At 36.3% G+C, this 14,966-nt stretch overlaps 1 protein-coding gene across 1 annotated transcript in view; it reads right to left on the bottom strand.

Moving 5' to 3' along the window:
• EPB41L2 (erythrocyte membrane protein band 4.1-like 2) overlaps positions 1-14,966 on the bottom strand; it is a gene marked incomplete at its 3' end in the record, with an annotated part of 38,418 nt that overhangs the window by 7,236 nt on the left and 16,216 nt on the right. Inside the window, exons 3-4 of the mRNA XM_008943096.1 lie at positions 11,562-11,666; positions 5,329-5,371 (exon numbers count right to left, since the gene is read on the bottom strand). Of these exons, the coding sequence (XP_008941344.1) occupies positions 5,329-5,371; positions 11,562-11,666 (148 nt within the window). The remainder of the gene's footprint in view (positions 1-5,328; positions 5,372-11,561; positions 11,667-14,966) is intronic.

Raw genomic sequence — 14,966 nt, 5'->3', positions numbered from 1 at the left:
AATTCCTTCTGAACCTATTTCTCTTTCTTGTCAGCAATTGTACAGTTAGCTTTAAGAAAGCACTGTAGCCAGGAGACCTAGACATCATTTATAGGGGAAAAAAAAAAAAAAAAAAAAGAAGAAAAAAAATCCAGATTCTCCATAAAAAGATAAAAAGAGTGTAAATCTTCTGATTGTGTAGACTATGTTAAAAATTTCAGATGTCTATTCATACTAATCCCATAGCTAATTCATTGAAAACATGTTGTAGTTGACTTTGTACTGAACATTTTCTGGACAGTTGGTGACCTTATATTTTGCCTGGTGACTGAAAGCACATTTATCCTCTGAATATAGACTAGCAAGTGTATTACAATGTGCACAGTCTATATTTATACTTCTCACTACAGCATACTGCTTATAGCTGCATAACTGAAGCATACAAACATAATTGTCTTCACACAATAATGCACACTATTGCTGGAGCTTTACATTTGTGGCCAAGACAGAATAAAAAAAAAAAAGAAACAAAACCAACCAATATTTAAAATGGTATTTAGCATTCTGTCCCTGATAAGGCTCTCTGTTTTGAATGTTTAATAATATGGGCTATAGAAATGTCAAAATTTTTTCTTGCCAGCTTGTTACCTCAAAAATGCTTCTGTGGCAACTTTAGGCACATTCTTAGAGAAAAAGAATGCAATATAACCAACCAGCTAGCAGCATACAATTAACATGACTCATCCCATTTAAACTGGGAAATCAGTGAGGGTTTTTTTCCCAGTAAAGGCTTTTTCTGGCTTTTACTCATGATACCTCTTGTGTCTCAGCTAGATTCTTAGGGTATTGTGTAACTAAGACAGACACTACTCATGGGCAGATGTAAAAATGCCTCATGAAATTAAGAAAATTACTTCTATAATTTTTCTTACATTACCATCAAGAAAATCAAAGAAATAAGGAAGATCTATATCCAGACCACATTTTCAAAAATGCATAGAAAGCAGAGTACAGACAGTCCTGACTGTAATGATAAAGACTCAGCTCACAAACTGAGACATCTCCAAACTGCAAAATCTTTCTTCATAATTAGTAGACATACTAAAGCACTTCTGCAGGACAGCTCTTCCCTTGGCACAGGTACTTAGTTCTTGTCACCAACTATAAGCAAGGTTCTAGTGTAATTAGCTTAGATCAAAATTAGCTACAATTTTTACAGATATATTATTTACATGTAACAGACAGACATAAAAGAAAGTGACGCTGCATAAAGCACCCACATATTTTGATGCCTGAGCATAACCATACATTTTGTTAGCATTAAAATCAGATAGCCAGAGCTGTACATTTAAAATGCAAGCCCTTTCCTTCATTAATTCTAACTTCTCTGAGCACTTTAAATATAAACTTTACATTCCTTAAATATTTTAGAACACTGTGCCGCAAAATTCTAAACTCATGTTATATTATTCTCACAGAACTCTATGAATTTATTATCATTTGGTCTACAGCATAATTTGAAAATATACCTGTTTAGCCATACATCATCCTTCTATATCATCCTCTTTCCCGAGTAGTTGTTTAGACTGTGTTGCAGAATATACCATAAAGCCAAGGATGTAAAAAAAAAATCCATTTCAACTCCATGACTCTCCCAGAACTATCTTAATTGTTGGCTAAATAGGTCTCAAAGACTAGGCCAGTACTACATTTGGCTATTTTTAAATTCCTCAATCTGAATGACTGGATGTCCATTAACAAAAGGATGTTGAGAAGAGTCTTCAGCATGACTAATGTGGAAGGTTTAACCTTATAGCCCAAGATCTGTCACCAGCTGCCTTACCTATTGTACTATTTCATCTGTTCTAATCCATAGAGTTACAGAGGATTTCCCTCACCTCCCTCAATAACTAAACTGAATCAAGTAACAAGCAAATGAATTTACTCGCTTCAGTCCTTCAGTTAATCAGTCTTTCTAAGAAGAAAATGGCTTTATCTCCACAACCATTATATCTTTTGATGCTAGTGAACACAGTTTCTTTCAACCCTAGACTGCTGAGATGTAAGGATATACATGACACGCCTCTGACTCCCTTCACAGCCCATGGAAGAAAAAAGTGGCATTTGGTTTGCTTCACCTCTCAGGCACCTATTTCAGAATGCACTTACCTCCTCAAAGTGCCTGTTCCTTAAATAAAACAAGTGCATTTACTTTAGGTGGACACAGCCTAAATTAGATAAAATTCATAGAATCATAGAGTTGTTTTGGATGAAAGAGACCTTTAAGATCTTCAAGTCCAACCATTAACCCAGGACTGCCAGGTCACCACTAAACCACTTCCCTCAGCACCACATCTACATGTCTTTTAAATACCTCCATGGACGGTAACTCCATCAGTTTCCGGAGCAGCCTCTTCCAGTGCTTTACAACCCTTTCAGTAAAGAAAATTTCCTAATATCTAACCTAAACCTCCCCTGATGCAAGTTGAGGCCATTTCCTTTTGTCCTATTGCTAGAGTAGTCATATCCTGGGTGCAATGATGAGTTTCTAGAATCTTTCTGGCTAAAAAAGTATTTTCTTGACAAGACAGTAAGACAATTTTACCATTAACTTCACAAACAAAACCTGTTTCCTTTACCAGATGAGAATGCATGAAAAATAAATGGCTATATCACTTGATTCTGCCCTCAGAACATCCAAATCCTCTCAATTTCTTACAAGATATACAACACAGGATACGCAACGTGAACGTTTTTTTTTTTTTTTTTTTTCAATAAAACAAACTAATCATGCTGCAGACTAGAAATAGATTTAATTGACATAACATTACCTTTGATTTAAACTATTCCGCACTGCATACAAATCTCATTTCCATTTGTAACAGAATGAATTACATCCACATGAAAACCAGGATAATATCCCAAAATAGTTTCAAAATTTGTGTGAAGAGAAAGATAACCAGGTCTATAACTCAGTTTCATATATTTCAATGACAAAAACAATAAAAGCAAATAATTAGGCTTTGCAAAACAGATTGTTTATACATTCACGTCTCTGATCTTTGCCCACAACTGTGAACATTTAAGTTTCAGAGAAAAGGTTGATCTTCAGTTGCAACAAACACTACAATGTAACCAGGCTTATATAGATTACTCATTCAATTCTGTTACACTGAGAAGGAGAGTTATGAAAATACCTATAGGCAAACCTTGGAATATCATGTGTTCTGTACTAACTGGAGGTGCAACACCTCACACAGTTAAACTCTCCAATTTTACATAAGGGTGAAGCACCACACACTCTCTGACGTCTGGGACTTGACTACTCCAAAGTCAGTTTGTACTGCTGCTGCTTGTACTGCCACAATATTCAAGCTGAAATTCTCAATTTGCAGAAGTCTGTATCCACTTGAGATGTAATTTTCAAGAAGATAGTGACAGAAATGTCATTACCCCACCTGTCCCTGACGGAATTAATTAGAGGTTTTAAACTCACACCAGTGGATATCCAATTACATGGGTTAAAAAAAGTCAAGAATCAATTTTCCTGAAGTGATCAGGCTGGCTGAGAGCAAACAAGCTTTTTGCCACCTTTGTAGCCCTGAGGACAGAGACAGTAATTTGTAGATCACATTCATTAGCCAAAGTAACATCACGGATTGCTGAGATCCTACATAACTGCCCAGCCAAAGGCCAACCTGAACAAGTAAGAGATCACACACCAGACTTAGCAAGAGACAGTTTGGTGCAGAATATGACTTGAGGGAGACTATAGGAATCTTATTTTGTCTTCCTCAATCACAGGTGCTATATAAATGCCCAATGTGCAGAGTACTGGTACTGCTCACATGTAAGAGAGAGAGAGATTGCTATAGATACTAAGTTGCAAACTGGTGTGCACCACTTCCAAATTTGTCACATTTGTGTGTTCAGATCGATGTATTTTTCTAGATACACTTATCTGGCACACTAATGCTTCAAATTGAGCTGTACAAGAGAAAAAGAAATGAGTTTCTTCGTTTCAAACATTCATATGGACAAGTAGGTTTTACAGGTACCTTAAATTTATTGTAAAGTTTTTGCACATAAGATTTCCCATTCTTGGTTCAAACACAAATATATTTAGAACTAAACCTGAAACAAGTAAAAGCCTCATTACTTGATAACTCACATAGCTGGAAGATAAAATTTCTCTTTGCAGTACATTCCAGTATCTGGCAACTTTAGTACACTGATTATGAGGGACACAACTGACAGTATGCTGAATATTTGCAAATTGGTGTGAGCAAGTTTCATTTTAAAAACCTTAAAAAGTTGTTCTTGCTTGGCTCTTTGTCTTACACACTATGCCTATCAAGTATCAAGTGCTACAGACCAGAGGAAAGATTCCAGTTATGACACCTAATTCAAGAAACTGGATATGCTCTCCTAGATAAAATTTAGGTCTTTATGGTATATGAAAAAAAAAAAAAACAAAACACATGCCCTGAAATATTTTTTTGTAGTATGAATTATATGGTATTATAGAAAATGTTGTGCAGTGAATCCCAAAAATTTTCAGGTCAGTTCCTGCACTTCAGATTCATAACACTTTCTGGTATCTCCTACTAAAGGAGTATCTCCTAAACTTACACTCCATTCACTCTTCTATCTACTCCAAAAGCTACCTGGCTAGTGAAGAGTTTTGACAGAGTTTTATGCAAACAGAATAAAATAAATTACTGGTTGTGTATTGAGTATAGGAAAGAGAAATACTTTTTACATGGATTCAGTCTGAAAAGCATTGTAGCACTATGTTCCAAGATTATGCTCTCTATTCCATGTGCAAGTCTGGAAATGGTGGACACATTGAAAAGGCCAGTGCTGGACTGATCAGTATTGAATAATACACATTTTCTGTAAAACACATTGATTATCTCCTTATAGTTTCTTTTTCTTCTAGTAATTCTTTGAAGTTAGAGAGTCCTATAGCAACCACCATGACCATCTTCGCAAGGTTATATTCTCCATCCCATAACCCAAGTATCAGCACAAAGTTGAAAAATAGCCACCACTTCACAATGCAAGGAAATTAAATATTAGTCACATACAACCCAGGAAAACTTTGGGGCAGCAGCCAGTATAATGATAAACTTCTAAAGCACGAGGCTGAGTGATTCTTTCTCTCCTTGACAGTGATAAGAAAAAGGAGCTTTGCTTTCTGTTCTAAGGCTGAATATATCATTATCAGATATGAACAATTTTAATGCCATTAGCATACCATTTAGAAAACATCCAGGCTACTAAAGTTTATAAAGAATATTTCTGTGAGGAAAAAGTAGCATAACATCTGAAAAGAGAACTACTTACTTCGAATTTGTCTCTTAATTTCCTTTGAAGAATCCAGCCAGTTCTGAAAACAACACAAACAACAATCAGCATTTAAAATCACTTCAGACAGAAGACGAAGTAATTTTATACAATACAGTTGGAAGTTTGTATTGTTCAGACATCTTTTCTATTTAAAATTACCCAGAGAATTCTAAAATTGAACGTGCAATTTGCTAGCAAGTCTCCCCACCCGTGCACATGAATGAAACGGTGTAATGCCACTCCCCTCATGGTTGTCTGATGGCTTTAGATTATTTATGCCCTGTAATTTAAAAAAATGGATAGTCTTACAGTGGAGATGGCCTAGCAAATTACATTTGACAAGAGCAATTTTCTCTCATACTCCTTTTATTGACGTAAGCACACTTTTCAGAAATGGCTCTGTAATCTCTACATGTTTGTGCTTACACACCCGTGTAGAGTTACTCAAGATGGGATCTCTCTTGAACTCCACAGACTTACTATTCCTATCATTTGTCTTGAGGCCTATACATTTTGGTTCTGGTAAGATTCAAAGGTGCTTGTAAAAGCTAATCAAATGTCATGCTTTCTTCTGGCCTCTCCCAAAGCGAAGTCTCCTGTGAACACGTATTATGTTAACACTGATACACTGGCAGGGTTCAAATCTCTACACTCAGCTCTATTTTAGGCAATGCAAATGAAGCCAGTTGTACATATTTGTGTCCTATCTTCAACACCAAAACATACTTAATCTGTACATATGAAATAGCTCATAGCATTTCAGTTACTACTGATATGTACAAAGAGACTTTTTTTGTGACTGATGATTATCTAAAAATATAAAATTTTGTGAAGTCAGATTAAGAAATCAGTAAGCTGTATCAATCCTGTTTGCTAATTTTACCCATCTATATTAGAAAATAGATTGAGTGACGAGAAACATAAGCCTTTTAACTGCAGTTACTGAATATTTCCATTATACAGTGTTTGAACCTTTATTTCCATGGCCAGACACACAAACAAGCACACACATGGCAGAAACACAAGCACACTACCAGCCTGCCAGCTGGACTCAGCACATTTCAAAGACAGAGATGTGTAAAGTAGAGACGAATTAGCAACTGACTTAAAGGCCACGGACAACATTTGCATTTCCCCAAACCACAGATCAGCAGATTTAAAGTCAGAAGGGACCTCAGTGTCAGCACAGAATTTGCTAAAGGCACGTGTCTACCAATGTTCCTTACCTAACCCAGCCAACCAGGGGATACTGGGTATAAAGTGACTCACCTTGCAGTCTATGGTACCAAACTCCAGATGCAACAATTGTTTCCCAATACCATACCCTCCCAGTCTTTATTACAGGTTTTTCCACTCAAAGTTAAATTTATTTCAAGGACATAAAACATGCTAGGCTACAGCGTTATGGGTCTGGATGGATTAGGAGAGTGTGGAACTGTATGTTTTTGAACTAGTGCAAATCCTTAACATAGATCACTCTGCTTGCTGTTAAAGGATGTGGCTTCTATGAATGTGATCCATACTAGTTTTAAATTACCTTGGTCCAAGTTAGTCTCATCACAAAAGCAGCATGTATGTATTAAAATTAAATGCAAAAATCCCTTTTTATGACTTTTACAGATGTAATTACCCCCCAAAATTTCACATTTCTTGCTTTAAGAAGTCTGCAACCTCTACATTTCATAGCTGCTGTAATTCTTCCAGAGATGTATAGTAACATTGTTACAAGGGAAGAGGTATAAAACAGCCCTCAAAAAAAATCTGGATACCATTTATTCTGCTTTAGTCAGAAACACTATCTGTTGGAAGAGTCTTGACATGGAAAGGCCTTGGAAGATAACATGCATCTTAAAATAATTTTAGCTGAGACTCACTTCAGCTACAGTTATCATCCTAAGTTTTCAGATTTGGCATGAATTCCGTTCCGAAATGATACACAGCTATACTCTTATAATTACAAATACAACTAGAAGTAGCATAACCTCTTAAATTTTAGATACAGTATAAATTAAATAAGGGTAGACATGGCATAACTACAGCAAAAAACCTAAAATTCCTGATTATATGTTACTTTCAGTGCTTTATATTTTCTCTCTCTAAAGCAGGAGAAAAGAATCTACAATACAGAATACACTCCAAGATAAGAAGAATAATCCTTTCTTTACAGAAGTTTTACAGTTCATTTTCTGGTTTTCCAAACCTGGAATAAGCTTACTGGGAGTGGACTTTGCAACCAACATTCATTCCTCTTCTGTCAAATAAAATCAGATGCTTATATTCCATCTACATGCATAATTACAGGGGTGGGGTTTTTCGCACATCTGTGCCTTTTACTGTGGCTAAAACAAACACTGTTGAAAGAATCTACCCTGAAATAGACTTCTTAATGCACAGTAGACAGGTCTGTCTTTCAAAACAAAAGACAAAACACACACACACATTACTTTGCTCCACTAGGCAGAAATCTATGTTTTTAATTAGTGAATGCTAAGGTTATAGATGAGTCAAAGTAATGAACTGTCAAAGAGCAATGAAGTGTTCTCTAGGAGCACAAAAGTATTTTGTACAAATCCAGAAAAGCAGCATTTCCAGCTGCTGCCCAGAACCTTTCTAACACTTCTGCAAAGCAGTTACAGTGTGAATGGAGCATTCATGAACTTTTGAGGCTGTAATGCAATGAAATCACTAACTGAACTTTAGATCAATAAATTTAACATTTGCAGAACAACAGAATAAATCATTAATGAGTAATTTGACCTACATAGTTTTTACATGTGTATTAAAGCTAACAAAAATCACTCTGATTCGAAGACACATCTCTCCCAGCTGCACAGAACATCCATAAAGAAAAGTTAATGGGACTCCTCCTCCAATGGTACCCCGCTGGTGCATTAGGGAGCAGCTCTACTTCAAGAGAGTGCCTGGCATTCAGTTTCCACACACCACAGCTGGGTCATAAATGGGTGGCTGTGATGAGTGCACAAGAATGAGAAAAACACATCATTCAGCATTTAGTACTGACCAGCCTGGACGTCAAAGATTTGTGGCATTTTAATCTGAAGATGCAACAGTCATAAGAGAAAAAAAATGCATCACAAAGAACTGGTCACTGGTATGAAAAAAGTATTCTAACATACTGCAGAGGTGAACAAAAGAGAAGGCCCTAAAACCAGCAAAAGTTCCAAGTCCCCAAGCTTTCTTTGGCAGAAACACAACTGATCAGCCCCTCCCTTCCCTTCCATCTATTAACTAAATCAAAACATAATGAGTTAAATGTTTTTTCTTTTCTTGAAAAGAATGAAAAAATTTGAGAAACTTAAAAGTCCTAAGACAGAAGCATTCCTTAAAAACATACCAAAAAAATGTATTAGTAAAAAATCACCTTAATAACAAAGAAGGGTGCTACAGTCTTACTGAGCACATTCTGTATAGCTATGCAATTTCAAACTTAGCAGCATGAAAGAAATAGCAGCTGGGGTGGGGGAAGTTCCCCAGCACACAAACAGTAATTTTGCCTTAGTAAGCCACTACAGTAGCTACCCTTCATGTTATCAGGATAGGTTTATAGTGTAACCAGTGTAAGAACTTCCAAACACGTGTTGTACAAAAGTGGTAGCTTTAAATTAGGTGACCTGAGTGACAATAGCAGCAAAACTAAGCAAGCTTATATAAATGTGCACCTTATAGTACAGACTGTCCAACCCATAAAAGACTGTAAGCACTTAGCCAAGTGACTAGCTCATGCCAAAGCCCATTAGTTTCAAATTCTTCTTTGAAAATGTGGGTAATTCCCACTCTACCTGGTAGTCTGAACTTAGAGCTGCAGCACAGGCATAGTATCATCCACATGAGAGCACCTTCCGTGCAACCTGGAGGCTTCTAACCAGGAAATGTCTAAAACACCTCTTTCACCGTTACTCAACGACGTTTAAGATCTTGTAGTTCCTGCAGGTCATGATAAATTAAGCTTAATCTTGCAATAGGAAGTAGGAGGTGGGAAATGTAGAACTGCTTGGGAAGACAACAAAACCCAGCAACTGTGTTTTTTGAGTCTTCATAACAAACTGGACCAGATTTCTTCAAATGTTTTTTAATGAAAAAACTGCTGTCCATAGTTCAGGTGACATGTGTTTTGAACACAGTGCTAGACTTAGCCTAGGCATGTAAATAACTGAACCACAGAGAGCCTATTATCTAGGCATTTCTTGCTTATTTTATGTAAATGCCTCATTTATGAGTGTTGCTACAGTACTCCTCCATAGTCAATGGATATGGAGACCAAGGATTCACTCAGGCTCAAAGGGACCTCTAGAGATAACTGGTCCAGTTGTGATTCAAGACCTTGTGTTAGATCAGGTTGCTCAGGCTCATATTCAGTGAAGTTTTGAATATCTCCAAGGACAAAGACACATGAAAAAGCAGACAGGCTCTCTTTAATGTGTGGTACTTTGTTTGACTGTTCACATGACTGAGGAATACAAAGAAATCTCTCAGTCCAACTAGAAACACATTTAAAAAAAGAAAGAAAAAAAAAAAAAAAAAAGACATAATGACACAATCCAGACTTTCTTGCTTTAACAATCCCGAATTTCAAAAGCCAAAGACTCCCTGTTTCACCTCCTAGGATCTAACCAAGTGGGCTATTTCTTTGTATAGTTCAATGATCCCAGGTTTGTTATTAGACCTTTCCTCTCTTACCAGAGATGAGACTGTTGTTCTGTGTTATTTTTCTGTCTGTAGAGCATAAGTTTCCAAGAGTGAGTAGCACAAATAAAGGGACAACAAATTATAATAACAAATACGAAATAAGATTATGTTATTACTCAGAGGATCAACTGAGACACTCTTCATGTTGACACCAAAGAAGTTCTAATTTCAAGAAATAGTTTAAAAATCAGTAACAAAAATAAAATATCCATGAAAAGACACGTCAAACTCATTTTATATATGGACATCTTTAGAACAGAGGGTTTGAGTATTTTGCTGAGTGCTGCACAGAAAGTCTTGCAGGGAAGCAAATAACAGTAGAAAACAACTGTATTTGAACGGAAGCTGCTAGAAATTCAGATTTAGTCAGACCACGAAATTAGACTTCATTTCAAACACAGTGGGATAAGAAAGATGACAGAAAAAAAGCAAAAGCTCCTAGACTAAGTGTAGTACTTATGTAATTATGTTTCCTGACACAGAGATTAGAAGCAACACAATTTTTTCCACTTCAATTTGTGACTATTAGTCTGTTTTCCTTATGAGGGAAAAGATGGCTGCAGGTTTATCTTTAGTTCATGGACAAAGTGAAAGCCAGCACATAACTAACTGTAAATGCTCAGATGCTAGGAAAACCTAAATTGTTTTTTTTGGCAATTAGTGGAATGCATGCCACCAACTGATTTTAGATTTTTCTCAGCTCAGCAATCTAGATGTGCTCGACCATGCAACATGTAAGTGCAAAAGAAGCCTGAAAGTAAGTTAACAAATACTATAAGAGATCCTTTCAAATGTAGTCATACCAAAACACCATTCATTTGTAAAATTAGCATCCAGTACTGGTGATGGGCCACCTCCAGTCTCACCTTTACAAATGCCAACATTTTCTTTAAGCTTAAACTTAATAAAAAAAGAAACTAGGCCGAAAAAGTTTAAAGTTAAAAAAAAGAAACTTTAACAAAGGCCTAATAGTTAAAGACTTAGGGGCAAGATTTTCTCCATATTCCTATTCAAAGCATTATTAAACTTACATGAGGAAATGGAGCAAAATTATGGGAAGGTCAGGTAGAAGATTAATTTTTTATTACTTATCATCAAAAGTTTTGCTTGCTTGTTTTTTAAAAAACATTTAAAATAAAGTTTCCAGAAACGTGGGGAGCTGTCAGACTGTTAAAGCAAAGATACTAGGTAAAATTTCCTATCTTCACTTGCATGGATGGCATACTGTCTTACTATACTATTTTACTGTTGTACTGTAAAGCCTAGGAAATACTCAATTAGTTTTCTCAAAAATGCAGATATTTTAAATATTCCACAGCCTTAAAAAATAAAGAGGTACTTTGCTATATATCAGCATACATGTGTCTTGCACATGTTTCAAATTTACAGTAGTCTTGAACTGACATTTTGTAAAAGTTTACTCAAAAGTTTGTAATGGTATATATTTAATACAATATACCTCACTAAACTATTGAAGTCAGTAGCAATGTAGTAAAACAAATAAAACTCTCATACAGGCTTACCTTCTGGTCTGAATTCTCATAAAACAACAGCCCAAAATAGTCCTTTTCCAGTAAATTGAGATGTTCACACACTTTATCAAACAGCACTTGGCCTTTTGCTCTTTTCTAAAATAAAATACAAAGAAAATACTGTCAGTGAACTAGTAAAAGCTTTAATTACAAGTACTGCTATCCAATGGTATTAATCAGGAAAATTTTAATATATCAATAAAACATTATAAAGATGTAGCTTATGATACACTATTCATCATATTTTGAAAGCTATACATACAGACAAAAATAAAGACATAAAAATTTTACTTGAATGCACAAGGGAAGTTCAGTACCTAATTGATTTAAATGTTTTGCACTAGTGTCACTAATAGTTCTTAGTTTGTGTGGATCTTTATTTTTAATGTAATGGAAGAGTTCCTCATGTGAGGCAACTGTTTCAGTAATCTTCTAAAAATGAATATACTTCCTACACTGCTAATTTCTCTTATCTTCTGCTTTTCTAACATTTTGGCATACATCTCAATGACTTTTATGAAGAACATGATATAAACTCTCAAGAAAAACAAAGCATGTTGCCATCTTCAAGAGACAAAAAAAGCAAGCAGATCACTAAAAGTCAGTGATCAGACTTATAGAAATAACATGCAAGTGTAAGAAGAACATAAGCAACATGTCTACCTGTTTACACTGCAAAAGCTTTGAGAGGTAGAAGCTAAGAGGGCTGCCTTCTATCTGTAGATTTATGAACTCTCTCAGTACTTAAGAAATCCATTAAATATTCAAAAATAAAAACCAATCTTAAAGAAGTTTATTCCTCCTAAAAATAATATTTGTGGAAGTCAATAACAAAGAAAAAAAAAAGAAAATTACATTTTCATTTGAGGTTAGTTTCAGTATTGTAGTCTGCTACTTTATAGGAGTAATTGAAGACTGATCAAGTAGTTATTTAAGACTGATCAGCAATTTAACACACTTTTAAAAAAGGGTGCTTGCTGTAGCTCAGTATTAATAGAGGTTAAACAAATGGCAATTAGTCCTTAAGATTTATCTGGACTTCTTGTACCTGGAACTGGGAAAGTAAACAAGGGCATCCTCTATCTCCCTAGTGCTGGTAATGAAAAGCAGGCCCAGGCCCTACTTCTGTGCACCAGGCTTTAGGGAAAAGTATTGTTTTGCTAGAGGTGGCAGCTGTCAGGAGACACAGTTTTAGACAAGATGGCTCACAACACATACACAGGGGTGAGGAAGATGAGAATTTCTTTCCACAGTTAAAATTTGAACATGAATGGCCTGAAGTCTCCCAGTTTGAACCAACCCCTTCATGACTGTTCTGCTACTTGTGGCATTTATCAATGAGGCCAAAACACGGCATTTTCAGACTCCTGGCAGCTTAAAGGAATTTTTGCATTTGCTTATGCTACAGATTTCAGAAGATACCACACAGCACTGCAATTCCACAGAAGCGCCATCAAACGCCCCTGTGTGGGCCCTGGTGACACTGCCGCCATTGTCCCCGCAGGCAGCGCCAGGGGCTCGCAGGGGCCCAGCACCCAGCACCAGGCCTGAAGGTCGGGAGGGGGGAGAAAAGAAGGTATGTGCTGAGCAAATAGCCAAGGCATTGTTATTTTGTTCCCTGAGAATCCAAAGCTTGCTTTATTCAAGATTGTGCTGTTCAGCAGACACTAAAGGCTTGAAGGTCTGAAAATTTCCAAAGAAACAGATTCAGAAAATTAGCAGTTAGCAGCACAAGCACCACAGAAAGGTAGTGAAACTTAAGAGTCACTTCTGAAATGGGGAGCTGGGAATCTTAAGTGCTTGCTATGTCCAAAAATTTACTCTTCAGAAAGACAGATGACTATTTCTCTTAAGAGCCTGAAGTAACCACTTAGCTTTCTTGACAGCCTCGCCTTCAGCTTAATTGAAAAATCAGCAATATAGAGAAGAGCTAAATTCAAAAGAGGAAAAGTATAAGTAAGAGAAAGTTTCAAGAATCTTAGCATGATTAATATAAATGATAATAGATATCACATGTCTTCCCTAAACCATTGTGCACATCAGTGGTCACACCTTAGAAAAGCAAATTCCAGGTTTACACACTTCAGTAAGGGCAATCTACAGATTAGTGCAGAAAAAACATGCTATCATTACGTCTTTATCTTTTTATAAAGTTCATAAACTGAAAGCCACAGTTAATATCAAGTCTTTGACATACAGAAACATAAAGCAGACAAAGTTACATGAACTATGTTGCAATTATGACAGTAAAATATTGTACTGTTTCTTCTTAGGAAGTCATAGTTAACATAGAACTTGGATATAGTAGTAATGTCCACTGTATCTTTAAAGATCATTTTGTACATTTCTAGCTCTTCCACATACAGAAAAATGCCACCACGCAATTGAAGGCCAAGTTATGCTAGCCTACATTCTAGACAGCAGCACGATACAAAGAAGTTATAGCATCAGAATGTGACATTTATAGAGCTCTGTTGTGGGTTCAAAAGCATAAGAAACCTCTCAGTATCAGCAGTAGTTCTCATTATAAAAACCTACTTGTAAAATTAAAAGACTCCTAGTTCATTAATTTTTTTTTTAATATTGTTATAGATTTAAAAATCTGCCAAATTAATTGATTTGCAAAATAAAGCTTTTCAAGTGCAGCTTCTTTAAAATATCTTTGGAGATAGGCTTTACTAGAGTTTAAATGTTATATGATAACATGCAATTTTTCTGGAAAACTCTATGCTTCTAGAAGAGGAATTGAAGTTACACTAAGAAGATAACTGGTGTGATCCAGTAATTTCCAAAGTTAGAAACATTTTAATAGACTAGCAGGGGACTCTAAGAATGCTGCACCATGGTTGCAGTTTAATGTTTCTCTTTAAACTGGATTCTATTTCTTCTTCTACCAGTTGGTTCAGTTGCCAAGTGATAGTCACAACCGATGTGTAAAATTATAATTGTTAACCATATATGTGTATGTATAGATACACATTTACGTATAGGTATATACATAGATATGTGCAGAGCACAGCAAACATTAGCACTGAAAACATGGAAATCTCCTCATTCCAGATTTTAATGTTGAAATGGCAGTAAAAAGCCTAAGTCCATACTCAGTCCCACAAGAAAGGAAGCACTTTTAGCTGAGCTGTACGAAGAGGCTGAGAAATGAGGCCAGGCTCACAGAGCCACTACTTGAAAACACAACAGTACTCAGAACCGGAGTATTCCGTATTGCTCCTGTTATGCTTGGTCTCCAAGGTGGCCAACCATAAATGTCTAAAGGGAAGCACACGAGCAGTGCAAGTCTACTTCTGCCTCCACGCCTGGGACCGGCCTCCCCGCTAAGGGCCCAGGGAACGTGGTGTTTCCGCTCAGCTGCAGCCTACAGTCCCTGCCCAACTGGTG

This window comes from Merops nubicus, unplaced genomic scaffold (genome assembly GCF_000691845.1).
Source record: "Merops nubicus isolate BGI_N331 unplaced genomic scaffold, ASM69184v1 scaffold22796, whole genome shotgun sequence".
NCBI lineage: Eukaryota > Metazoa > Chordata > Aves > Coraciiformes > Meropidae > Merops > Merops nubicus.
This window is presented reverse-complemented; position numbering and strand designations above follow the sequence as displayed.